We start from the raw sequence: 26,711 nt of genomic DNA on the forward strand, positions 1-26,711 counted from the left end.
AACGCGCCGCCCGGGTTGGGGGAGGGGGGCCTCTGCTATCGATTGAGGCTGCCTGGAGGGGGCGGCGGCCGCGCTGCCGTTATTGCCGGTGGCGCAGCGGCTCTCGGCCATCTGCCGCCGTCATGTGGAGAGCGGTCGCCGCCGCCTCGGCCCCGGCGCGGGCCCTGTGCCGCGCCCCGCCGCCCCCACCGCCTCGGCGGCGGGCTGTAAGCGTGGCCGTGTCCCCCGCCGCCGGCCTGGCGGACGAGCGGGTGGAGACGCGGGTGGCGGGGCTGGGCCCGGGGCAGCCGGTGACCCTGCGGGCGGTGGCGGCCGATGAGCGCGGCTGCCTCTTCCAGTCGTGCGCGCACTACCGGGCGGACAGCCGCGGCGAGCTGCACCTGGGCACGGACGCCTCGCACGGCGGGGACTACACCGGCGTGGAACCCATGGGGCTCTTCTGGAGCCTCGCCCCCGCCGGCATGGAGAGGCCGTACCAGCGGCTCGTTCCCCGCAGTACCGGCACCCCGATGAAGGTGGAGGTGTTGGTCCACCAGGGCCACAGCCTGTCCAGCGCCGTCCCCGGGCCGGTGGTGGCCAAGGCCGAGGTGGAGAGGTGGTTCACGGTCCCCGGCGTGCGGAGGATCCGGCTGAAGGAGGGAGGCGTAAGGGGCTCCCTCTTCCTGCCGCCGGGTGAGTGCCCCGGCCGGAGACCTTCGCCCTGGGGCCGGCGGCACCCCCCGGCTTCTCTCTCCAGAGCAGGGAAAGTCTCTTTTAAAAGAAGAGAAACGCACAAAGGATAGCGCCCGGGAAATCCGTATTTCATAGTAGGGCTGAACACCGCCCCGCAGACAGGTGGCCGTTGTTTTTGTTCTTTCCTTGAAATCTTAGGGAGACACTCCCAAAGGCTTGTCGGGACACCGTGCGTGGCCGCGCTGCCCGGTCCTCATCGGCAGCACCGGGCAGGGCGGGCACGGGCAGGTGGCTCTTGTGAGACAGAAGCTAAATGAGAATAGGGGTTGTAGGGTTTACCTAATGTCACTGCTCTCACTCAACGATTTTTCAGTAGGTTTGATGTTTGCTCTGGACTAGCAGAATCTGTAACATTCGGAAAAGCCGATACGCTTTGTCATGTGAGCCTGTGCTAAGTCTCCCAAGATTTTTACCCTGAGTAGGATCGAATCGAAATTTTTCTTCCCTGTGAAACACATGCCAGTAAGCAGAGCAGTGGAAGAGAGTCTAGAAAATACAGGTATCCCACCTCTGTTACACCAGAGCCAAAGCTAAGTTAATAGTTGAGTTACCTCGGTTGTTCTGTGGAATAAAGGTAAACCAGATTTCTGAGCAAGTTCTACCTGTTTTGCCTGTGGGATGGTTGTGCTTTATGAGGTGTGATACTCTGATGGACTGCTAGTGTTGTTGGAAGATGAAGCCTTACAGCAATGATGGCGTTTGTACACTTGAGCCATGATTTAAGCTTCTTGTATTTCCCTGAGTGTTGTGCTACTAGAACTGCCCTCCATATTACCTCTAACTTATAATGGCTTGGTTCAGCAAATCCTGTAAGTACCACTACAGTTATTAGGGATCTAAGTATTTTCAGTGAATGATTTCCAAATCAATAATTTTTTTATCCATTTAGATACGGATCCAAAGTCCACTGAAGAAAAAACAACAACAGAGATTGAACTTTGAATTTTGGATCAGATGTTTAGTCAGCATTCTGGATTTCCCATCACTGAGATGTGGTTGTTTTGATATATCCTGCCTTAGAGGATGAGCTGGATTTCTGCTGAGTTGAGTGGGAATCCAGAGGTCTGCAAGATGCAACTGCATTTTTCCCTTTAGAAAGTCTGGCATTGTAATAGTGTGGAAAAGTCTGGAATCATTGCTTAAATGATGCTGGCACCCATCTTGATGGAGGATCCAGTTACAGTATTACTACCATACCTTTCTTTGCTCCATGGGTGGAAATATCTCAATATTGTTAAGATAGGAATCTTAAACGTGAACCGTTCTTAGTAAAAGTGAGATGACATGAGTGGGCTTACACTGTAATTTTAATATAAAAGAAATTTCTCAATTCAGGCATAAGAATTACAGGTATGCGGATTTTTTCTTTGTTTTTAAGTAGTAATAAAGTTGTCTAGCCCATTTTATCCTGCTTTTTTGTGAGCTATGGAGAAACTCTATACTTGGGCATGTGTAGGCACTCAGGAAGGCAGTCCAGGGTCCTCGTGTAAGTTAAAGGTTGTCTTCATGAGACAGAAACGTATTCATGCTTGACTGTGTTCTGATCACATGTTCTTGCTCAAAAGCTTTCCAGGTGGGGGTGATAAATGAATGAATACTTTTTTCCTAGGCTGACTGTTGTTAACTAAAGGTTACTGTTGATCATGGCATTATGATAAATTTATCCAGGCATATTTTCTTTCAAGTAGATATTGAACTTCTATTAAGAATTTCAGAACTGAAAGAAAAAGAACCCAAAAGCATGTTTTGGTCCTTTTCTGACTTCCTAATGCTTTAAGTTAGGAGGTTTCCACCATCTAGCATTTCTTGTCCAAAACTTGTCCATAGGTAATGTCAGAGAGTTGCTGCACTCTTGCACAAGCAGGTACTTTTTCTGCTGAGATAGTTGTAGTGAGCTGGATCCGCGTATATCAGTGGTGACATCTGGTGGCCATGAAAAAAAAAGTAAAAAAAAAAAAAAATAAAAAAAATTGCCTGCCCCCAGGCAGTCTTTATAGTTCCAATAGGTAGTATCCTTAGCTTTTTTAACCCAAGATCTGCTGGCATGGCATACAGTAATATCACAACACGACCTTTGCCGCAAAAGCATGGGCGTTTAAAATTGTGGTTCTGATTATTTCTGTAGTTTTGTGGGACTGATTGTATACATGTATATGCATGTTTATCTATGTATCAGTCATGCAGACATAACCGCACCCATATAGCTCTCAGTTTTACCCTCTGTCTCTTCGCATCTGCAGTAGCAGTTCTGCTGCCAGGTTGGGATAGAGCTAGTAAGTCCAGTTGATTTCATCGAGCAATGGGTGTCTCTTTGCTGTGCTTTGCTCAGTTCACCTTATTCCAGAGTTTACGTAAGTTTTGTAGAATTTACTTTCAGGGCTCAGTGCTCTTGCCTCATTAGTAATGAACTTGCGCTTTGCTAATTAAGGTATGACTTCTTTGTGGGAAAATAGCTGCTTTAGAGCATGATTGTTCTGAGGGTGGGAGGTTAACACCATTGAAAAAATACATTTAGAACATTTATTTTTTTTAAAAAAAACAAGTTGAACTGTTCACACATTTTTACAGCAGGGTAAGGACCTATTCTTGGTTTGAAATAGCTAAAGTGGGATACAGCACTGGTTCTCTAATCTCTGCTGTGCAAATGGATAAGTAATGAGTATTAACAGAAAATGTCTTAAGCCTTCTGTATTTTGTTTTTCACTCTTCGCCAGATAGTTTTAGTGTCCTGTTTGATAACTTGTCCTCTGTACATCTTCTTTTTAATATAGGGGATGGCCCCTTTCCAGGAGTGATTGACATGTATGGTGATGAAGGAGGTTTGATTGAATTTAGATCCAGTCTCCTGGCTACCCGTGGTTTTGCTGCTCTTTCTCTACCATATTTTGACTTTGAAGATCTGCCTAAGGTCATGAAAGAATTCAAACTCGAGTACTTTGAGGAGGCAGCTAGATTCCTACGGCGTCACCCAAAGGTGAGTGTAATGAGAGATCTCTCAGGACAAAGGAAGATTCAGCAGTCATGGCTAAGTGGTGGCGGTGATTGTTTTGGAGTATGAGTTTCTGCTGGGCAGGTTTAGGCCCAGTAATGGAAAAAGTGTAGGTCCTGCATAGGTGGCTACACATATGACTGCGGAGAGTGAATTTCTTCCAGCACAAGCTGTCTGTTAAATTCATGGTGGAAACTGGAAGATTCCTGATCATTAGAACAGTGAAGTGCTGGAATATCCTCCAAACGAGGGCAGTGGTGATAAAGATGTTTTTTTTTTTTAAAAATGAAAGCAGTTAATTTAAGAGAGAATGATACAAAACTGCTCAATAGTCAGCAAAGGAATGGGTTTGATGACTTGGGATATTGCTTTCAGTTTTACTTGCCAGGCTAGAAAAGGACAAGACTAAACAATACTTATCTAATCCTTCAAATGTCATTTGTGAGGTTACTTTATTTGCCTGAGACATATAGCAATAGACTGTGCCTGAATTTTCTGCTACCTTTTTTGGGAAAAAGAGAAAATATTTGCATCAAAATATGCAGTAGGGACTAGGTGAGGTCCAAGTGATGGTACTTCTTGTGTCTGTCTGTGTTATTTTGTGGGGTTTGACAGCCCTTGTTATCTCTGGAAAAATAAGACATTGAAGAGAGGGAGGAGCCTGTGTCCTGACTGTAGCTTTCCAACAGGTCACATCAATAATTAACCTAACTTTTTTGTTTAATAACACAACTCCAAAGGCATTTAATGGCTAATCCCATTATAATGCATACTTCCTTTATTCCTTTCTTCCTCTCTTCCCCACCTCCTATCTTATCTGAAGGTGAAGGGACCAGGAGTTGGAGTGATTGGGACTGGGAAAGGGGCAGAATTAGCTCTCTCCATGATCACCTTCCTGCCAGAAGTAGTGGCTGCCGTCTGTATTTCCGGCTGTAGTTCAAACACAGTTGCAGACCTCCATTACGGTGAGATGACTCTGCCTGGGCTGCGTTTTGATATGAATAAGGTCAGTGTTTCTGACGCTGGTGTATTTGACACTTTTGAAGCTCTGGATGATCCAACGAATCCTGCTAATTCTCCTTGCACAATCCCCATTGAAAAAGCAGAAGGTCACTTTCTCTTAGTGGTAGGGGAAGATGATCGTATGTGGAAGAGCCCCTTATATGCTCAGCTGGCAATTGGGCGTCTACGCCAGCATGGGAAAGAAAACTTTGAACTCTTGAGCTATCCAGGAGCAGGTCACCGAATTGATCCTCCTTCTACACCATTTTGTCAGGTAGCTATGGATCGTGTTCTGGGGGTGCCTGTTCTGGGGGGTGGAGAGAGCAAAGCACATGCCCATGCACAGGAACACTCCTGGGGAAAGATTCAGGAGTTTCTGCACTTGCATTTGGGATGAACACTTCAGCACCTGCAAGCTGTTGCAGAACTGCAGAGGACTGAGCTTGAGCCACCAAAATGACTGGTGAATTGGAGGGACTGACTGAGAAAAGCTTTGAAATATAAATAACCAAATGACTACTTAGCTACAAGTGTAAATCCAAAAAGAAAGGGATTTATTTGGACTAGCCTAAGTTATTTTAACTAGGTACACAGAGAAATGAAACAATGTTAAGTAGGCTGCGTTATAGTACAAAATTGACAGCCTGAATTGGTCATGGTCTCAAGAAACAAGCATCTGAAGAGAGTAGTAGGTGCTTTCTTGCAGTATTTATGACTCAGAGAATTTAACAGCTAGTCTGCACCCTCAGCAATGACAGACTGGATTGCATCTGGGGGATGATGGCAGCCCATGGATGATAAACTTTGACATCAAAACAATGAGCGATTCTGGCTTTGGGTCTTAACTTAGCCCAGAACTCTCTGATTTACAGCCATATACACTTTGGAAATGTTTCTATTTACATGAAGCTGGGGATATCTATTTGTAATGAGGCTTGTGTACTTTGACCTTAGGTAGTGGTCTTCTGGTGACACAGCCTGTTTCTTTCCAGCAAGAACTACCTGTAGAGTGGGAAAATGAAGAGTACTTTTCCTGTCATCTAGGGAGAATGGCAGCACCATAGCACTGTCTTGTATTAGGGATGTAACCATGTGTTCCTATAATATCTTGGATTGGCATTTGACACAGGATATTAAAATTCTGTTGGATAGGTTAAAGCGTGGTTAAGTGCAGTTATGCAATGTACAAGTCTTACTTCTCTCTTGGTTGCTTGTTTTAAACTAATAACACCTGCCATTAAGTTAGGGATAAATTACTTGTGGAACTCTTTAGTAACAATGTCAAAGGATGCTGACAGCTGTTCTCAGGGAGGAAGCAGAGTTGAGAGACAGAAAACCTAGCCAGTAGAAGATTAAGACTAACTGTAAAAAGCTGTCACCTTATGGCAATGACTAACTTAGAATCATAATACTTTAAAAAAAACCAACAAACCAACCAAAACTAACACCACCACCCCACCCAAAAAAAACCTCACAAAACCCAAATCTTTTCTGTGACTGCCTGAGGTTGTTGGTTTGGTTTTTTTCATCCCAATTAATTTTTGGCTAGTGCCTTGTTTTTCCCCACCATTCAGGTAGAAAGAAACAACTTCTTCCCAAATGAGTTGATCTCTCGAGAGGGTCTTGCTGGAATGGTGTCAGTGCTGAAGACCTGGTTAACAAGGGGCTCTATCAATACAATTTCTCCTTCCAAGGCCATTTTGTCAGACGAGTTTGAGAGCTGCCCAGGAAGAAAGAAAACCTTCATTTATGGTACTCAGTTTTGCATTGCTCTCAGGGATCTTTTCTCTCCAGTTAACTGTCATTATGCTGCTGCTCAGGTCTCGTTAGCCTTCTGCAACTCTTATTACTCCTTATTGTTTGATTGAAGTCACATGTTCTCCACACACCATCGCTGCCAATTGCACAATTCATCCATTCACTCCTTAAGAGAAGCTCCATCCTGCTAACTCCACACAAAATGTCTTCATGCCTAGTCTCTCTCAACTCCCTCACTGGCTGAAGAGGCTTTTGCAGAGTGGTATCTGGTACTTGAACCTCCACTAAACCCAGGAGCTCCAGGAGTCCAGGACCACAGCCTGCTGTGATGCGCATGTTGGTGTCACCCATGCTTAGTACCCTGTCTTTTCTCCAAAGTCACTCCAAGTTGCAACCATAGAGGAAGGGGTTGTCTGAAGGCTTCCGTTTGTTCGGTCTGCCTCGTCATGTGCATCTTCAGTAGTCGGAGCTATGTAATTGTGGTGGAACGGTGCCTCCCCTAACCCTGCTTTGTTACTCTACCAGTACTGATACCTGTGTCTCCACACTGCAGTCCTACCTCAGCATCCATTGCCAGGCAAGATTGCAAGCTGGAGGTTCAGGAAGTAAATGTTAAGTTGTAAATAAAATAATAACCAGGTAGCTTAGAAGTCCTCGGACTTCATTTCTAAAGCACAAGCCTTTAAAATTTAATTCAGTGTTAGATGTTGTCAGGTATATGCAGTTTGAAAGAGAAGTAAAATGCTTCCTTTGTTAAAAAGCAAGCCTGTCTAAGAACTTATATTTTTGTTTCTGAATAGTTCATTTGTCTGGAAAGCTGAATGATATTTTTTTAAACAAAGAAGGGAGGAAAAATAAGAGCATAATTTTACTGTGAAGATCCTTTTGGGAACAGGTCAGGGTCTCCCTGGACAAAACAATTCACAGAAGGGTCTGTAGAAAACCAGCCAACTTTTACACTAGTGTCTTGTGTATTTACAATGCTGCTTGGAGACCAAAGATGCATCGCAGCCACTCTGCAGATAATGTAGCTAATTCCTGAAGTATACATTCAACTGAGTGCCTGGTTACCGCCTTAGTTAAAGCCACGGTATTTGTATTGCTCTGCCTTCCTCACCTGGCAAAACTCCCGTAGCGTTTCACTGAGGCTATTGCTGGGGTGGCTGGGTTGGCTTCACTAGCTAAATCGGGGGGGCCGAGGCACGGCGAACCCGGCGGTTCCGGACCCCCCCAGGCGGCCGCGCGGCCCGCGCTGGGCTCCGGCAGAGCCCCGGCCCGCTGCTGCTCGCAGGGAGCGGCCGGCACAGCCCGGGCAGCTCCGGCAGCGGCGGGGTGGCCTCCCGCGGGCGCTGGGGCCGGCTTTGCCGGGGGGGGGCCGCTTCGAGCAGCGGCCGTCTTACCGGCGGGACCTGAGGGGATCCAGCTGCCGGTGAAAGGCGTGAGCGTTCGGTGCTGGCGCTGTTTGTAACTTGTAAATTGTTCTAACTTTTGTGACGGATCGGTTTGAATAAAAGGTGTCTGACAGTGCTTCTGGGGCGTGGGGGTGTTGTTTTACCCTCACGATTCGAGCCAAGAGGAGGGAGGGCGGGAAACGCCCGCGGGTGGGCCGCCCGCCGCCGCCAGGGAGCGCCTCGCGGGAGGACCACCGCCGCCCCTCCGCCACGTCCCACAATGCGTCGCGAACCGCCCCCTACGCGACTTCCGGGATGGGACTTTCTGTGTGGCAGCCCATCTCTATGATCGCCAGGTGTGGTTGCCTTCGTGCTCGCCCCCCCCACCCCGACGTGTCGGTGGCGCTGCGCATGCGCGGGAGGCGGCTGTGCCATAGCAACCGGAGCGTTAACGGTAGCAACGGCAATGGTGGGTCCCTTCAGTGCCGCCGCGGGCACGCGGGCGCCTGGCGGGGAGGGCGCTGGGCCTGCAGGGGTGGCGGCCGGCCTAGCAGCTGCTGGGGAGGCCGGGGACGTGGGGAGAGGCTGAGCCGGGGCGTCCCCGGGACCTGGCGGCGGCGGTTGCGGGGGGTGGACACGACGGGCCTGCTCCGGGATGGGGGGTGCTGGTGCCGCTCTCTGGCGCGGCGAGGCGGCAGGGGCCGGGGGGGGTGTATGTGAGCGGCGTCCCCTCAGGGCTGCCGCCGAGCAGTCCCCGGGCGCCGGCTGTGAGCGGCAGCGCGGAGGCGAGCCCTTCGCGGCCCGGGCTCCTCCGAGCTGGTCTCTGGCGGCGAGCAGCCCGGGCACGGTGTAAGCTGGCCAGAAGGCAGCCCAGAGCTCGGGGCGTTGGCTGAGGCGGGGGAGTTGTGGCCTGTTACTGTGCCTTGTTCGGGTATAGATCAAAGTAGTGGGGAGGCCGGGATGCCACCCTACAAAAACCTGAGTTAGTACGTGTTTTTAAGGCAGCAGTATCTGCAATTACTACAGCGATTGCCTGGTATCTGTTGCTGTGCAATTCTGATTTGCTATATTTAACGTATAAATAAATGTTTGCAAATTAAGGCAAAGTGTCACTGTTTTACTTTTTCTTGAGGGTCTGAATTTTGTAAATACTCTGTGTCCAACAGCCACGTTTTGGGGGGGGAAAAATTTCTTTTGTTACAACTATTGTATGTACAGGGATGGGGTTTTTTTCACCTTAAAGTATTACGTTTCTTGTTCCTGCCATGTTGATGGTGACTCTTCCAGGTGACAGTTTCAGCTATTGATCACTTGGCATTTTGAATATTTTAAGTAATAGTGCTTTCTTTAGTCTAAATACCTGTAGGAAATTGTTCAATGTGCAGGTAGAGGAACTCCGAAAATAGGCTTCTCAGAGGGAGGTTTCCTTTAAGTAACCTCCCTTGGTGGAAGATACTGTGATTTATCTACAGAAATTTCAAGTGCACTTCAGAGAAAACAAAATCCCTGTTACATATTCTCCAGACAACCCATTATGCTGATTTTCATATTTCCACCAAATCGGATATTACAACAGGAGAGACAAGTCAGCAGAGGTCAGGGAAGAAGCTGCTCCTTGTGCTCACATGGATCACTAGCTTCAAAGTCCAATCTGTTTTTAGGCATGAGTTTGAAACAGAAGCAGGTACCAGTCATACAAATCTGTTTCTGTCACTCAACATGAGTGACCGCCATCACGTACCCAAATGCTGTAACGATTGGCTACCATAATTATGAAAAATGCAATGAAGTTCCCATCCAAAAAGCCTGATTAACTGGCAGCCAGCTGTTTTTGCTGGCACACTGGTAGCTGTTAATTGGGTTTCATGAGGCTGTTGGAGTGGGAACTAGGGACATGATCTTCTGAACAGGAGGAGGTCATGCAGGTGTTTATCTGCAGCAGACACCAAGGAGATACTGCCACAGCACAAGTTTGCCAGGTCATCTACAATGGGACCTAGAGCTAGCTATCTCATGGTATAAACAGGATTAAAACAAATGCCCGTCAGTGGGTGGAAGCAGCTGGAACATCTGAGGATGCTCAGTGATAGATGTCTAAATGAAGGTGTATATATATATTGATATTTGAGATGCATACTCAGGCTCCTTGGTATTGCTGGGTCTTAGACTGTTTCTGGGTGTTCAGTGGCTGTAGTCATTCTTTTATAGGCAGCTGTCTCAACTGTTGTCTTTTACCATTGGGTCCAGAGTTTCCAGGGGTCTAGAGTAAAGTACCCAACACTGTGGGTACTCTCGGTACCGAGGTGATTACCTGTAAGATTTTGAGTGGAAGTTAGTTTGTTTGTTTTAACTTTTACAGCCATTTTTTTTTAATATCTGATTACCTGAAAGGTTCCTCTATTCACATGTGGTGGTGCTACACTTGCTAGAGATGCCCAAACTAGAGTCCTCCTGTTTTTGTAGAAAGGAGGCTGTTGATCAGTTTTTGTGAAAGATTGGTCTCTGAAACCTTTTTAATTGGAAAGCCATCTTGGAATATGTTTAACGTTTGTGATATATTGGAGTTTCTCTATATACTACTGTTTTGGATATCATCATGTTTTGATAAGACTCTTATGTGAGGCAGAAAAGTTGGAGTTAGCGACAACAGAAAGTTGGTCAGTGGGTCAATCCTTAAAAAGCCTTGCAGAGCAGCTCTCAGATTTTTCCTAACTGAATAATACATGTTTTCACATTGCATGATGTGACTCGACGTAAAACAAGAGAAGAACAAATATAAACAATCAGATTGCTCTTGATTTTTGGCAAGATGTACCTTATTTTTCTCAGTGACTCTTAAGAGGCTGTATCATTCTGCCTACTCACAGACTTGCTTTCAGACAGGAAGTTGCTAATGCACGATAATAGAAAGTGTGGGGTTTTAAGAGAATTAGACCACATTTTTCAGTGCAGTAACTTCTTATGTCTTTGAATTGAATTGAATTTCACCATCAAAGCTAACAAGCAGTGTCCCAAACCCGTGCTCCACATGGGGCAGAGAGTAAGATCAGGAGGCTAATGCCCTTGCATGAAATCAATTGATTGCTTCTGAAAATGTTACCACCTACCCCAGAAAATAAAATTACAGGACACTGAGGGGTTCCAGCTTCTTAGACTCAGCTGGGGGAAGATAATACAGGGAAGTGGTAGAAGTGGGTAGACAAGCAGGGTAGGGAGAGAGAAGGGAGAGGAGGTGGGTTTGCAGTGAGCAAGCCAACTAAAAATTTGGAATTAATATTAATTTAAATTTGTTTCATTTTTAGGCAAAAGCAACAACTATCAAAGAAGCTCTAGCCAAATGGGTAAGTACTAGAACAGTATCTAGCTGCTTTGCAGTACTCCGTGGCATGGATTTTGACTGTATTCAGCTAAATTTGTTTTTCAAACTTATTGTAAGAAATACGTTTGCTTGAAACATCTGCTATAAGAAGTTTCAGAAAGTAAAAAGATAATTATTATTATTATTATTTAAGTATAATACATTCTGTTGGACTTTCTGTGTGTTCTTGATAAATTGATGTGGCTGGTAAAGATGAGTCTGTTTTGCTCTCCTGCCTTGTTCTGCTGAATATGCATTGATAGAAGGCCTGAGGCTACAAAGAGATTTAAAGTTGGGGATGTCTTATGTTTTAATTATGCTCTGTTCATTTTACCTGAGTATAGTCCTTCCCACAGAATAAAGAAGTATGAAATTCTCACTGTACTGAAGTCAGTGAAACTTCTACTATTGTCTTTTAACATATGGTCCCTCATAATGTGCAAAGCTTAACTCAGAATGAGTTTCTTGCTTGTTTTTCTTCAAAAAGTACTGTGTTAATACAGACAGTCATTTGGGGCGGAGACTGACCTGGTCTTGGAGCCTTCTAGAAAGCTGTTTGTTGGCAAGGATGCGGATGTAATTTCAAATGATGATATAGGATGCTCTGGGGTCAGGTTCACAGCCCAGTAAAACCAGTGAAAATCTTTCCCCAGTCTCAGGGAATTTTAGATTAGGGCACAGATGTGCTGTTCAGTATACATGCACTCTCCTGCTAATTCTGGCCAGCTGCTAGAGCAAGAATTTGTAAATGTTTTGGTCTCTAGAAGATCTGGATGTGAGGCAGTGTGGGCAGGTACAGTAGGAAGCCAGAAGATCTGTACCGTCAGCTCAAGGTACTAGTCTGTAATTGAAGACTACTTCCTTTTTGAATTTTATCATTGTTTAGTACCTTCAGGATTTCAGGGTGGGTTTTTTTTCAGTTATGTTGGTATATCCCACAAACTTTACTCCTGCTCTCCTAATAAGAACTAGAATGCCAGAACTTGTGGACGTTAGCATTACTAGAGGTGTGAACTGAATATTAAAAATTTTGCTTTTCTTCCCTCACTCTTTCTGCCCTCCAAAAGCTCAACTCCATGTTTCCTATTAAAGATTTATTTTCCCTTTGCTCCTCTGTCACATGTCTCTTAGCAGTAATAGGCCTGTGTCAGTGAGTTTCCATAAATGTTAGGCATGAAGTGCTGAATTTGCTTTTCTGTTCATGTTGTTGGGGGTAGGTCTAAATCTTCCTTTTACTACTCCTAATCTGAGTCCATGTGACTTGTAAAATTGGATATGGGGTTGTATTGCATTCCGGATGTTTTTCTTCCCTTTGACATAAGGGTTTACCTATGCCCTACAGTCAGCGTGACATTAGTTAAATTAAAGCAACTTTAACTTAGCAGACATGTAACCTCTTCTTAAAAAAAATTGTCTGTTCTACCTGTGGTTTCTCTGTGGCTTATTGTGGTCGTTCAGCTGAACTTTCTTCCAGAAGTGCGGGGCAATCAGAATTAATTTTCTTCCTGCAAGTGCTCACTGCAGGCCAGTCTGTGTTGGAAGTTCTCTCGTGTTTTTAAGAAAAAAATGTATTTTTATTTGTTGGTATAAACTGACAGATTATAAACTGAGTATAAATGCAAAGAGATACAGTGTTGTTCTTAGAAAAGAGAATAGAAGTTTCATATTTACATAGTGACTTAATTTGAACACATTCACCTTATTCTAGCAAAACATCTGGCATGCTTATTTGCTAAATTGCTAATTATGAGTAAAAATATTATCACACTGAATTTGGACAGAAACTGGAATATAAGTAAATGCACAAGACAACATGCTAATTTTTTTTTAGCCTGAAGTATTTTGGGTACGTAAGAGAGAAAATAATATTATCAAAACCTGATCTTGTGCTGTGGGATTCTTAAAGACTTCTGGCATGCAATTAATTTCCTTAAAAAATAGCCATATAAACGAGGGCAGACCTCAGCTATCTCACTTTTCAGTAGCTGCATGAAAATGGGGGAGAAAACAAGAGTCCTTGTTTTGAAAGCACTGAGTAGATTTCTCCTTTGTTAATGGACCTCCAGTCCTCCCACTGAACACTGAGTGAATTGACAAAATGCTCCCTTTGTGCTGTCAGGGGGGCAGCTGTCAAAACTGGTGGTACTATCTAAATAGATACGTGTTCCAAGTGTTTAGTTGATAATTGCCATCACTTCACAATTTTAAAAGATTTAATAGACTATACTTTTTAATAAACCCAAATGCTGAAGTTATGACCATTTTTCTAAAGCTCTGAACTTTTTATAAAGTATTTAATCTAGAAAATTATCAACCCAGATTGTAAATAGGAAATTTGTCCTTTGCTGTATTCTCCAAAGTGTGAAATATTCCCCCACTCTTTTTTAATGGCTAATTAGAAATGTGGGGGTTTTTAGCTTCTTAACTCTCTGAATCTGTTGAGGTTCTCCCCCAAAACACACTTCTCTGTGTTCAGTTTGTGTTGTGAGTTAGGTGTGAGTCCCGAGTTTTCTGGGTGAAGTGGGAAGGAGATTTTTCTGTCAGAGCTTTTAAGAATCAGCTTCTGCTACAGACTGGCCCTATATGTCAGTGTCCATGGAAGTACCTTAATTCCAAATTTTAAACCTCCATCTATTCTCCATTTCTTTACGGCAGAGGACCCCTTAATTAAATTGCTCAAGTGTAACACAGCTTTTAAAAAAAGCATATGTAATGTCTAAGTTCTTTTAATATCTTGAAAATAAGCTACCCTTCCCCTCTTTATATGCCATGCCAGCAGGAATCTTGATAAACAGTATTCAGAATGCTTTCTCTTTTCAGTAATATCTTTTAGTAGTATATTGGAATTACTTCTATCGTAATTATTTTTACAGTGATTTTTTAGCATAGTAATTTTTAGTAATTGCATGTAGCAGTGAGTATCTTCTTCACCTTCTCTTTTCTTTAGGAAGAAAAAAATGGCCAGAAGGCTTCAGAGGCAAAGGAGGTGAAACTGTACGGTCAGATTCCTCCTGTAGAGAAGATGGATGAGTCTCTCTCCACACTTGTTAACTGCGAGTAAGTTCAGTTAAAAACAAATTGGAAACCAAACATTCTCTTCGTTTTTTATTATTTTTCAGGTTTTCTGCTGTCCACTGTGCAAATACGTATTTACTAAAATGTTTAAGTGTGGCCTTCAAAGCAGCAGCTTTCTCTTTTTCTCAGCTAAGCTTCTCTTCCCACACACAGTTCCACTTTTTAATTCTAAGATCCCTGTCACTTAACTGAGAAGATGTTAGGGTAGATTCTGGTTTTATATTTGTCCCCAGAAAATTGGTATATTGTTTATTGGTATGTAATTACAGGTCCATATTTGGAGTCTATCAGCTAACTGGCACATTTATGATCCTTTCCAAAATTTATGCAAAAAAAAAGGAGACCTAGCCAGGACTTTCAGAAAGAAATTAGAGCTATTTCAGAAATAAATGTTTATGCATTTGTTAAGGCTAGGCATAAAAAAGATAATCCAATATGTCATGTAACTAACTCATGGTACTTTCCCAGAAGCTAAATAAAGTTGCAGAGTCTTGATGGTTTGAGGATATTTTCAGTCTGTTTACACATCCAGTTAGTTTACCGTCTAATGAGAGAAGACTAGACAATTATTTCTTATGCAATGGTGTTTGGACGTTGAAGTCTTTGTGATATAGTGATCCCTTGTATACTGTGAATGATTATTCTTGCTTTTAAAGGAAACTATCGCTGTCTACAAACTGCATTGAAAGAATCGCCAACTTGAACAGCCTAAGTAAGTGACAAGCCAGCAATTGATTATGTTTGTTTTCTAGTTGCTTGGATAGGACGTACACCATAATTTGTTATATGTGTCCAGCTTTATACCTATACTTATTCTTTTTAATTTCTTCCTCTTATAAAATTACAAGTGACCTTTAAAATTATCAGTCTTACTGGAGAATGCATGTTTAGCAGTAATGGTGTATTAAAGCATGTATCCCTGTCCACTAGCCTTAGCAGTTGTCTCACTGTGCTAGTTTTTAAAAAAATCCATTCAGAAAGCACCTTTGTAACTTCCAGTGGGCCTGAGTTGTGATATTCAAAACCTAATCAGTTCTAGAGTGATTTAATGACAAATTTCCATGCTCATGATGAAGATAGTCTGCAGTTCAACAACTCTGTAATTGTGGTATTGGTTGGAGTGAGGTTGGAGTATTGTAGATCTGGATGGTAAAATGCCATTCCACTTTGCAGAGGATTTGGATATACTTGGTTTGATTTTGTTCTTACTGGAAAGGGGCGCACCATCTGTCTAGAAGTGGAACTGAACTTTTATTTCGTAGGCAGCTGTCTATGACACCTTGAAACTCATTGGCTTACTGACTTTAGGACAGAAGTCTTGATGCTCTGTCCTCAAGACTTTGACGGTGTGGCATGAGGCTGGCAAAGAGCTGCAGGTTTTGGGCTGAAGCTTCCAGGTTTTTCTGCCCCCATCAAACTGCCAGGCGGACAGACAAGGAACCTGGAATTCCATCCTCTCCAACCACACACCAGTGGGGCTGTCAAGGAGCTTGATGAACTTATTTGTCTTCATATTATGCTCAGACTTCCAACAAATTTGCGAATACTAATCAGGGAAAAAATACTCCAGTAGTCTTTCCAAATAACTGTACTGTAGTATTTCAATTTGAGTAACTCCATCATGAGCAAAAAATAATTAGGCAGTCATATATATATAAAAGTGAAAGCAATTAAATTTTTTAGTGGGATAAAACATTAAAAGCCTTTAAAGCATCTTAAATATTTATACTAACAAAATGTTGGATCAAAACATCCAGTTTGTACCAAATATTTGATCCTAAAGCCAGACAAACTAGAATGATGGTCTGTCTCTTAAAGGTACAGAATATGAAGGACTCACTGTTTCTATTGGCTTCTGTGAAAGAGAGAGAAAGCAGTGCTTATAGCTATGGAAAACAAGCCAGTCATTATTACGTATTTGCTGAGAAAGCTGAGAAATCTTTTTAAGCATCTACACTATTTTCAGATGGAAAATATGAGTATTAATGTATATACCTGATATTGTAGTTATGTCAAGTAGATAATTTTGTGTAAAGGGTCACGCCCCTGTATCCGTACATGTGAGGAAGATGTTTTAGATGACAGCAACAAGTGTTAGTTTTGTGTTTTAGAGAGTGTAAATGTTCCATGAGGGAGATCTTTCTTCCTTTAAAATATAGAAAATTTCAGAACAAGAGTAATAAAAAATAGTAACATCAATTAGAAACAATTTTAAGGCATGGCTTTTTAAGCAATCTGTCATTTTTGTATTTGTAAGTATCCTTTCATTTCTTACAAATTTCAAAAGCTAGTGCAAACTTATAATTTATAAATGTGAGTTACAGAGAGAATAGCTGGCTAGACCAAAAGGCCATCTCCCAGCGTTCTCCCCTGTGGATGGGGATCCTCAGGGATATTCTGGAGAATATTAGCTGTAGCAGGCTTTAGACTTACTGATTATGATTCTTCACTTTTTGAGCATGGTCATGTATCAAGCTGTTGTGTTTAAAAAGAAAAGGAATTCTCATTGTATCTCAACTTTTTAATGAAAACTCATCTTTCTGGTTTAGAGTATTTGCCAGGTGTGGTTTTATCAAGTGTGGTTTCCTCCCTGCGTTTCTTGAGACAGAACATACATCTATTCTAGATCAGCCTTGAATCTTCATCCGTAGCCATCTCTAGCCACTACATGTGCTGTCTGTGGAGTATCTGTTGCTACTTGGGTGGAACTTTCATTGGTCTTGCCATTAATTACTGTACCATGTATTTTCAATCGTTATGCATACAAGAGCAAAACAAGATCATTAAATATTTCATCCTTAATGCAGTGAAGAAGAAGTGTTAAAACATTCATGAAAAGTATAGATCCAAAGTTAACCCAGCTACATGCTGCAACTCAGTTTGCTTATTTACACCTGCAAGAAAGCTTGTGGGAAAAATGAAAATGAGCTATACAAAAAGAAAGACTGCTATTTTGTGATAGCCTTGAGTTACGCTAGTATTACACTAAACCCCAGCAAGAACAGCTCACTTGGAAAGGAGTTTTGTCTGGGTGCTAGACTAAGTTGAAATGTCTCTCATCAGACTTCTGTAAGGCAGCTTTAAATGCTGCCTCTATTATAGAAATCAAATCTGGTGCCTTAAAATAAGATTGGAACAACTTTTGCCTGGAGAAGAAGGCGTATGACCTATGTAAGAAAATGTATGTAGCGTTCAGGTGCAAGGTGAAATAATAATTTTTATTCAGTATTTATGTGGACTGAATTTTGAATAGGTAACCTACACATGAGCAGCTTTGTATTCATGAGTGTGTTTCTGAGCTGTCTGTCCACTGTGTCCATTCCTGATGATCTGTGTAGGTCAGGAGGTTTTGTTTCTGTTACGTCATTCTTTCTAAGACAGCCTGTTCAGAGTGCAGTTTGTAAGTAGAATATGGCGTTTTACCTGACTTATATTAAAAAAGCCCCACTTATTAACAAGAAATTTTCTTTCATCTATTACAGAAAATTTGAGGATTCTGTCTTTGGGAAGAAATAACATAAAGAACTTGAATGGATTGGTATGCGCTTCTTAGTATCAATTCTTCGCTAACAAAATGGGGTGCTATCTAGAAAGTGGGATGATTCCCCTGTGTTCATAAAATTCTTTGCTGAATTTACGTTATTGCCTAACTATTTATTTTCTCCTTTCACTATGATCTGTTCACATTGCTTCTGAATTTTCAGATGGTCTTTCTCTTTTTTTTGTTTAAACACTCTTCATGTTTGGAGATTCTTCAGGGCTAACTTACTACATAAAAGGAGTTTAGAAAGAGGGATTTCGTTGTCTTTGACAAAGATGAGCAGAACTTTTATTTGAAAACTGCTGTCTTTCTGTAAAGCCCCTTAAATTCCACTGACTTTACGTGAAAATAATTCCTACAGACTTTTTGCATGAGGAATTTTCTACCTGAAGATACTTAGGCTATGCTTCTTTACTACAAATATTGTCAGTCCTATGAACACACACTTCATGAAAGTCTGTCCTTTTTATGTTAACTGGCAACGGGAGAAATATGGCTTTAGGGGAGAAGATGGTGGCAGGACTAAGTCTACCAGGTAAGGGAAAATTTGTTGAAGAAAAAATTGGTTCAATTCTGTTACATTCGAATTAAGGGCAGAAGAACTTTTTTTCAATCAACTTTTTTTAATGAATATAGAAATTATTTTCTTCCTCAAGAGGTATTGTATGTTTCTCCCGCAGAATGTTTCTCTTCAAAACTATTCCCACTTTCAGAGATGCCATATCTCTTAAGTATGAAATGTAGAGTCAGTGTGTAATGGCTGGTTTAAAAAACCCTCTCTTTTGAGAGAATTATGAAAGCAACTTCTGGCCGATAGGTACAAACATACATGCAGCTGAAATGAATAATTCCCTTATATTGTATAAAACCCCCTCTGAAGTGTTTGTTGAATTGCAGTCACTTCATGTATACTTGCAGTGCACAAGCAGCCAAATTTGTCTCCTCTGCCCGTAAGCCTTAGCAACAACTACTCCAGCCAGCTGTTCCATGTCTTATTCTAATATTATGATTTCTGTCCTCCTAAATGTATTTATTTCAGATCCTTTGCTTTTAATTCCCATGAGTATTTGTCATGCATAATTAGGGACCCGCTTAAAAGGAAATGAGGACCAATATACCTTAGTATTTTCCACATGAGGTGACCTGTAGGGGGTGAAGAGAGAATCTGAAGAATAAGGAAGATACACTTCTGCTTACCTGAGTAGTCCTGTCGTTTTCCAGGAGGCAGTTGCAGATACATTAGAGGAGCTGTGGATCTCATACAACTTCATTGAGAAACTGAGGGGTATCCGTGTAATGAAGAAGCTGAAGGTTCTTTATATGTCAAATAATTTGGTGAAAGACTGGGGTAAGCCACACCTCTCTATTCTGCAACTTTTCCTGTGGTATGGTGAATGCATGAGTTAAGTCACCAAAAAAAATAGTTCTGTATGTTACAGGGCTTTAAGTCTCACTGATAAGCTTGCAGACATCCACCAAATCCCTAAATAGCCAGTCATGCAAGAGAGTAAAAATAGTTAGAATATTGTATTTAACTTCTAAGCCCAGTGGAGTTTGTTCTTTCAGTCATCTTTCTCAGACTTCTTTTAAAATGCATACCTGTTCTTTAACCTGATACCAGTTCAAGCCCAAGCAATCCCTCTCTTGTTGTATCCCATGCTATTTATGTTTGCACTGAGTTTGAAAGGAAGGTTTGGTGCAGATGTACTTTCCATGTTCCACAATCTCGTTGGTGTTTTCACCTTTGTGGTTGCAGCAGAGTTTGTGAGACTGGCAGAGCTGCCATTACTAGAGGATCTGGTGTTTGTAGGCAATCCACTACAAGAGAAATACGCCTCTGATCAGAAGAACAATTGGATTGAAGAAGCAACCAAACGGGTACCCAAGCTGAAAAAGCTGGATGGTGAGTTTGGGGCATGAGGCAATTGGCGTGAGCTAACAGCTTAATATAAAGACAACCACAGGGAAATGAATCATAACCTCAGAAATTCATCTGTGTGCCCGTGTAATATTCCTCTGTCCTCTCTTGGGAGTTATTCAGAAGTAGGCTAACTTCTGGCAGCTGAATTTTGCAGCCCTGGCTGCAGGACCTTCTGAAAGTGTTTGATGGATTTTGGAACATTAAGTCCAAGTCGTCTTGCAGCCCACAGTTGGGCTTTACTCTTGAAGTTATCCAGCCAGATAGTTTTAGCACATAACTAATAGGGAACTGAAACATACTGGTTTGAAGTTCTCTTGTGCAGTTCGCATGTTGACTTGTGTAACTGTATAGTTAAGTGTTTACCATTAAATAAGTTAACAAGGATTTAATCTGTCATGTTGAATTACAGTTTTCCCAGCAAATTTGATTTACAGTTTTCCCCAGCAAAAGAGGGTGACATGGGGGAATGGGGATAGACAGGGATATGTTCTGTTTTGCTTCTGGTGCAGGGGCAGGTTTTCAAAACTTCATGCAAGTTTCCTAAATGCCTGAATATCCCCCTCTTGTCACCTCACTAAGCCTCAATTTATAAGCTCTTCTCTCCTTTTTGTCACTGATACGAAAATGTATTAAAGCATGTCCTGATTTGTGACTAAAAGTGAGATTATTTTTAAATCTATTTTTAAAGACGTTGATTTCTGTTAATGGAGATGTTAGCCATTCACTGTTATCTGCTGTTTCCTAAAGCAATGAAGAGAGGAGCAGGACTGGTAACACTAATAAAAAGTCAGAGTAGCAGCAGGGAAGGTACGAGTGTAGGGATGGCGACAAGAGGACAGCATCAGTACAGGGAGCAATGGTTGGGAAATCAAAGCCAGATCAATTGAAGTAGTAAGAATTCGTGGGAAGTGGAAGTCTGCTGAGAGAAGTGTACTGCTATGAAGGATGGCCTGCGGTAGTCCATTTGCTGTTGTAGTAGAAAACATTTTGAGAATGAAAAAATGGAATAGGGCAAGTATCTGTACGGGCAAAAAGTAACCTTGTTAGTATAAGGTTAGACCCTTAGTTTCTTAAGCATTCCTGCAGCTGGGAGCAATGGACAGCTCTGAATTAGGCAGGTACATTTTCTATGCAATGTGGAAAGAGAGGATGATATTTAAGAATGGAAGCCACAAAAACTAGAATGTTGAGTAAAAGGGAAGTCAGAAATGCTGTAACTGTCTTAAGGTTCTTGCTGCTACACTGTCCCAGGATCCTGTTATGCTGGTGTACTACATGTGAGATGAGTAATACAGGGACCTCAAAATTATTGAAATGGTTGAAGATCTTCTGGACAAAAATAAGCATTGAAGGTCTCTTTCAGCAGGTTAGGTGTCCCCTTTCTGTTAGTTCCTGTGCCAGGAACCCTGCTCAGCAGTTAGGTGCCTAAAGCACAACAGAAACCAGGCTCTGGTAGTTTTATTTTCCATTTCCTAGCTGTGAAAAAAGAAACACAGCACCCCAATCTTACAGTAAGCAAAGGGCTCTCCCACAAAGCCTCACCATAGTTCAAGTCTCTGCCTCAAGCTGAGCAAAGCAGCAGTATGACCCAGTTCCCATTACACAGGTGAGAGCGCAGGTGAATGAACATACACCTTCACGCCCCTGCTATTCTTGTACTAGTTATTTAGGCATGTGTTTGATTGTGCTATTTCAGCATGCTGTGAGCTTACCTGTACTATTGGGTTTTGCTACTGTGGGGAAAATTTATAACTTGATAAATCTTTTGGGGGGCTATTAGCATTTCAGCTTATTTTAAATTCATGAACACATCACTATGAGGTGGTGTGAAACCTGCAGACTGCCACAGTCTGAGGTGCCCTTGCTCAATATGGCAGTTAAGTGATTTTTTTTCTTTTTTTTAAAGTACCCAAGGGGTGGGTATGGACTATGACTCTACTGTGCAATGCAGCGTTATTCCGTGACATCCAAGTTATCCCTAAGAGATGTGACCATATTGCTTCTTGGATCCATATTAATATAATTGTATTTTGTAGTCTGGACATCCTAGTTAGTATAGGATACCCCCTCAATAATACCTAACTTGGTCATGTATATCGTGGAAATGGCAGCACAAAGTAGGGGCCCAACAAGAAGGGTGATGTGCTAGTTGGTTGTAAGTTGAACCAACATGGTGCATCTCCAGTGATCAAGTTAGGCTGATCATTGCGGGTCTTGCTTTAGTACCTTTTTTAGTCCCTGTTACCCAAGAAGTTGGAAAAACATCCAACAGAAGAACTCATCAGTTGAAAGCTTTTCTAGTTAAGAGCAGTTCAGGTATGTAGAAGTTAGAAGCAGTGGCAGGAAATACAACTCTTCCTGACAGTCCAGATGATTTTCCTGGTATATCAGCATTAACTACATCTTTCTCTGCATAATCTATTCATAAACCTTTGCAAATTTTTTTCCTCTCTTTTTTTCTCATAGGTATCCTAGTTATTAAACAAGAAGAAGATGAAGAAGGAGCAAACTGATGACACTTTCTTCTTGGGTATTTAATTATTTAAGTAACTCCAGATAGCTTGGCACATAGAACTTTTATATAAATACTTGTTTTGAAGAAAATCTTTGGGCAATTTTTAAAAGACCAGCTTATCTCCACAGTCTGTCACCCAAAGAGTTAGTTACCAAAATTCGGGCACACCAATTTTGTCAAGCTATGACACCTTCTGTAGAGACCAGTGGAGCTGAGTTTATCTGCTGTTTGGCTAGCAAGAGATCTTTACCTAAACTAATACATAGCTAATTTTAATCCCTGATTAGTGGTGCTTGTTACTCACTCTTGGGTTATAATAGAACCATTTTAGCTTGTTAGGTGCAGCTGGCCAACATTATCATTGGAAACACTGAAGCCAAAAGAACAATGTTGTGGTTTAGAGACATGTTACAGGCTTTGTTGTGTTTAATTTTGTTGTGGGAATCCCTCAATATTTTAAATATGCGAGTTTGCCTTTTCATCCCCTTAACTGTTATGCCAAACAGGCCCAGTAGTTGTGGACCTATGCATAAAAAAGTTATTGGTCTGATGATCGTTTGTTACTGGCCTTAAGTTTTGAATTGGGCTTCTCGCATTGGAACTCAACTGCATTGCTTAGAAGGCCATGTATAACTTATATATTTATTTATTTTAAAGAGGCAATGGGAATTCTTTGCATGGTTTCAGTGAGACTAAAATATCTGCTTGCCTTTTTTTTTGTCTCTTACTAAGAAATTATTTTTGATTGGAATATGCGGCCTATTAGCCTACAGCTGGTTCCTAGTTTTGGTTTGGGTCACTGATGGACATAATCCTTCTCAGCTCTGGAATTTTCCTGTAACTAAGTAGGCTGATACTAATACAGAAACAAACAGTGCACGAAATGCCTGGGTTTGAGGACAGAACATTTTGGTTTTGGGGATACTAATTTTTTATGAAAGCACAGATGTAAGCAGTGAGAGAAAGTGTATGTAGTTGGTGGGGAAGGCGAGATGAGATGGAAAGTAAGCATTGGGAAAAAAAGTATTGAAGACGTACTAAATGTCCTATATTGCAGGGTAACCAGTTTTAATAAAGCCCCTTTATGTGACAGGTAACTATTTTTAGTGAAAAGCATTAAACAATGATGAAGACATACCTGATTGCACCGATGGATGCCAGTGGTTTTTTTCCTTCTTCTCTTTAGAGAATAGAGCAAGTCATCCGAGTAGATTTTTCTGCAGCTTGCTTTTGGGGTTTTTTTAAGAGCTTTTCTTCTAATTCGTGGTACCATCTTTGTTTAAATTAAAATGTTGACAAGTGTACCTGCTGGTTCCAGACCAGGCGTAGAGGGGATGGAGGCAGAATGCCACTCAGTTATTTTGTTTGTGAAGGTGTGGCAGGAGTTGAAATCTTGGAAGTCATGGTCAGAGATAAAAAGGTAGAATTGGCCCAGACAACAGTGGTATTGATCTCAACTCCAGGTATAATTGTAGTAGAAGGTAATTCTCTCTCTAACCAATTTCTAGGTGAACAGTGTGAAGTAGAAGATTACAAGACAATCACAGTTTAGTTTCAATATATTGCTAGTTATTCTATGATTGTTAGAGGAATTCTTAAGCATTCCAACTCAAATTGGTGATTGCTGATAAGGCTTGAGTTTGATTTAGTTTTGTTAAGGTCAAGAGATGAATGGCAAAAACTGTGGACATTCTCCACCTAGCACACACTATTTCCAGGCAGCTGTTCTCTTGTCCAGAAAGCGGTTTCTTAGTTAACTAGCTCACTAGATTTATCTTCCAGACAACTTTATATTTGTATGCAATTTCTTTTAGAATTATTCTCCTAGTTTTATCATTGGTAAATGCACCATTGACCAAGAAGCACGATGGGAGAAGAGGGTATATCATCAACAGCCATTTCATATTGGCTTCTTTTAAAACTAAGCCATTCAGCTCACTTGCAGCCAACCACTTTCAGCAAAGTGGATGTGCTTTGGCAGTACACAGCCTATGGCACACTCAGCCCCTACTGACCCCATCTGTTGTGGTGGGGCAGTAGGGGATTGGCTTGTGCCCTTGACGACTGTAATTAAAGCGTGTTTAACGTGAGCCAGAGCTTGAGTGGGGTAAAACTTGACTTCTGAATACTACCAACAAACAGAAATGCCAAATTCACCTATGTGTTCGGGGACATTTTCAGAATAGACCATGCAGTGCTCTTGTCATAGCACTTGGCCACACAGCAAAGAGTTTGAACCTCTGTAGCTGGTCTCTCCTAGCACAATGTCTACAAGTATGGGACGTACGGCTAAGTTAGCACCTCAAATGAAAGGCGACAGGAGAGTGAGTGAGCAGTGAGCACACACTCCAATGCCAAGTAATCCTGCTGGTTTTTTTTTTAATATCCAAATATGGTCTAAGTCTGTACATTTCTGAAGGGCGTGTTAGATACAGCAAATACTCTACTTGGCTATTTTGGGACATTCTGAGAACAGAAGAGAAACTTGTGTGTTTTGACTATGTGGTGACAATTGGAACAAAACACAGCTCCATTGACAAGACGTGAGGGATAAGAGCAGTTCCTGGCTCTTGTAAGTAAGTGACCAATGCGGGCTATGCATATGGGAATCAGTCCAAGAACTGTTGCAGTTGTTGGTAGAGCTGTGTGTATTGTGTGGCCCACTGTCATCAGCTCTTTTCACAGATTAACAGCACAAATTCTCTAGCTCTTTTTTGGGGCCTGCATTATAAATACCACCAAAAAAGAAAAAAAAAATCATTACTGAAGGAATGAGGCATCCAGTCTCAGCACAATTATATCAGCAGTAAGGGACACTTAGATTTCCCTCCCCTTTCACCCTTCATGCTGTGATAAATTAGCATATAACTTAAAACCCTTCTGATAAAAACTGTATGTCAATCTCAATGAAACAATACAGTAAGAAAAGAATAAACTGTGGCTCTCATTTGTCAGGAGATGCTTCTGCTCAAAGCTGGGTGGAAGGTTCAGCTTAATGTTGCTTTGCCTGATCAATCATGATTACTCTCAAGAACAAATCAACCCCTTCTTAACTTTTTCTCCTCCAAAAGAAGTAAAGTTTTCCTAAATTTTAAAATTTGCACTTTAAAATTATGCACTGGATGTGGTGGAAGACATACACAGGTGGTAGGATGAAAGCAGCTGATTTGCATATTGATGGTGCTACACCGTGTCACATATAAGCTAACCGAAGCTCAGCCTGCACGCCCATAGGGAGCGGCTGAGTAAAGTGTTGACAGGCTTGTCTTTCTGTATTACTCTGTGCTCTTCCCTATCTCACCACATCCAATAAAGCAGAAAGCACATTATTATGCATGGATGAAAAGAGCACCCATGTAAAACTCGCAAGCCATGTGGAATTCTGCTTTCCCCAGTGAAATTATGGAGGATTAGCATCCACTTTATTCCTTAGAGAAATATCATTATCCTAAAATTAAATTAGTGATAGGAAATAGCTAGGTTTTTTACTTGCTTGTTAGCACATTGACCTCTCTTCAAAGAGCTGATGTTGCAGTGATTATTTTGAGAACTGCTGGGAAAATGTGAGAAGAGACCTGAGAACCAGCAGATTACTCAGGTTACACTAGAAGTAGACTCATCTAGAAAATCTTTAAGCAAGAGAGCACTTTTAACATCCCCTTTGGCTATCTTTTGTATACAGTAATTTTGTAGCATGACCAAACTGTTAAATTTGCTGTGTTTAAATTATTTAGGCCTATGTTTATAAATGTTCTTCTGTGAAACTTGTTTAAAAATAATATAACATTATTTTATACAAACATCTTTGGCTGTTGTGTAATGAAATAGTTCAGCTTGTGGAGAGCATTCAGAAATTAAATTTTGTTCTCATTAAACCTTCCTAGCTGCTCAGGGAGCAATGTATTTATAGTACATAAATGCTGTTCCTTATTGCCTCTATATTTTAGAATAGAAAAAATGCTGATATATTGTGATTTTTGTCATCTGATACATAAATATTTTTCAATCTTTTAAGACATTGGTTGTCAAGACTTTGTTCTTAGGCCCTAAGAGAAAAGTCTACCACTGCTATATGGGGAAAAAAAAATCCAAGTAAGTTAAATAAATGGTTAATCTTTCTTCAGTACAAAATTACTAATTCACTTTGAATTTAAGTTCTGTTAACAGCAATATACCATCAATTCCATTAAACCAGGACACGAGAAGGTTAACTGATTAATAAACGTCTGTAACAGAAACTTTAGCCTTCAGTAGACAGCATCACTGAAATGTCATTTCAAAACTCAGATATAAAGAAAAAGCTTACTACCCCACAGCCATCAGTCTCAATAATGACAAAAACAGCATCCTGCAATAACAGCTGTAATGCTTTTTAAAAAACATACAGGGAATTACTTCAGAATTCCTCACACTACCACTGACTCAAAGC

The 26,711-nt window shown here is 41.6% G+C and overlaps 2 protein-coding genes across 2 annotated transcripts; both read left to right on the forward strand.

Moving 5' to 3' along the window:
• Window positions 1–122: 122 nt before the first annotated feature.
• LOC104261972 (acyl-coenzyme A thioesterase 1-like) lies at window positions 123–7,698 on the forward strand. The gene is made up of 3 exons (XM_009818186.2): window positions 123–672; window positions 3,504–3,706; window positions 4,545–7,698. The coding sequence occupies exons 1-3, from the start codon at window positions 123–125 to the stop codon at window positions 5,118–5,120; spliced, it is 1,329 nt and encodes a 442-aa protein (XP_009816488.2). The 3' UTR covers window positions 5,121–7,698.
• Window positions 7,699–8,251: 553 nt separating this feature from the next.
• Window positions 8,252–22,294, forward strand: DNAL1 (dynein axonemal light chain 1). Its single transcript, XM_059819403.1, has 8 exons — window positions 8,252–8,341; window positions 11,175–11,213; window positions 14,178–14,287; window positions 14,962–15,017; window positions 17,788–17,843; window positions 19,068–19,194; window positions 19,603–19,749; window positions 22,234–22,294. The coding sequence occupies exons 1-8, from the start codon at window positions 8,339–8,341 to the stop codon at window positions 22,278–22,280; spliced, it is 585 nt and encodes a 194-aa protein (XP_059675386.1). The 5' UTR covers window positions 8,252–8,338; the 3' UTR covers window positions 22,281–22,294.
• The last annotated feature ends 4,417 nt before the right edge of the window (window positions 22,295–26,711 follow it).

The sequence above is a fragment of the Gavia stellata genome, chromosome 7 (genome assembly GCF_030936135.1).
Source record: "Gavia stellata isolate bGavSte3 chromosome 7, bGavSte3.hap2, whole genome shotgun sequence".
Lineage (NCBI taxonomy): Eukaryota > Metazoa > Chordata > Aves > Gaviiformes > Gaviidae > Gavia > Gavia stellata.

Excerpts from the sequence above, each read along its gene's own strand:
- LOC104261972 (XM_009818186.2), top strand. The coding sequence starts at position 123 with ATGTGGAGAGCGGTCGCCGCCGCCTCGGCCCCGGCGCGGGCCCTGTGC. Across the intron at positions 673-3,503 it reads CTCCCTCTTCCTGCCGCCGG|GGGATGGCCCCTTTCCAGGA; the intron begins GTGAGTGCCCCG and ends TTTTTAATATAG. Across the intron at positions 3,707-4,544 it reads TCCTACGGCGTCACCCAAAG|GTGAAGGGACCAGGAGTTGG; the intron begins GTGAGTGTAATG and ends TCTTATCTGAAG.
- DNAL1 (XM_059819403.1), top strand. Across the intron at positions 14,288-14,961 it reads TCCACACTTGTTAACTGCGA|GAAACTATCGCTGTCTACAA; the intron begins GTAAGTTCAGTT and ends TTGCTTTTAAAG. Across the intron at positions 15,018-17,787 it reads CGCCAACTTGAACAGCCTAA|AAAATTTGAGGATTCTGTCT; the intron begins GTAAGTGACAAG and ends CATCTATTACAG.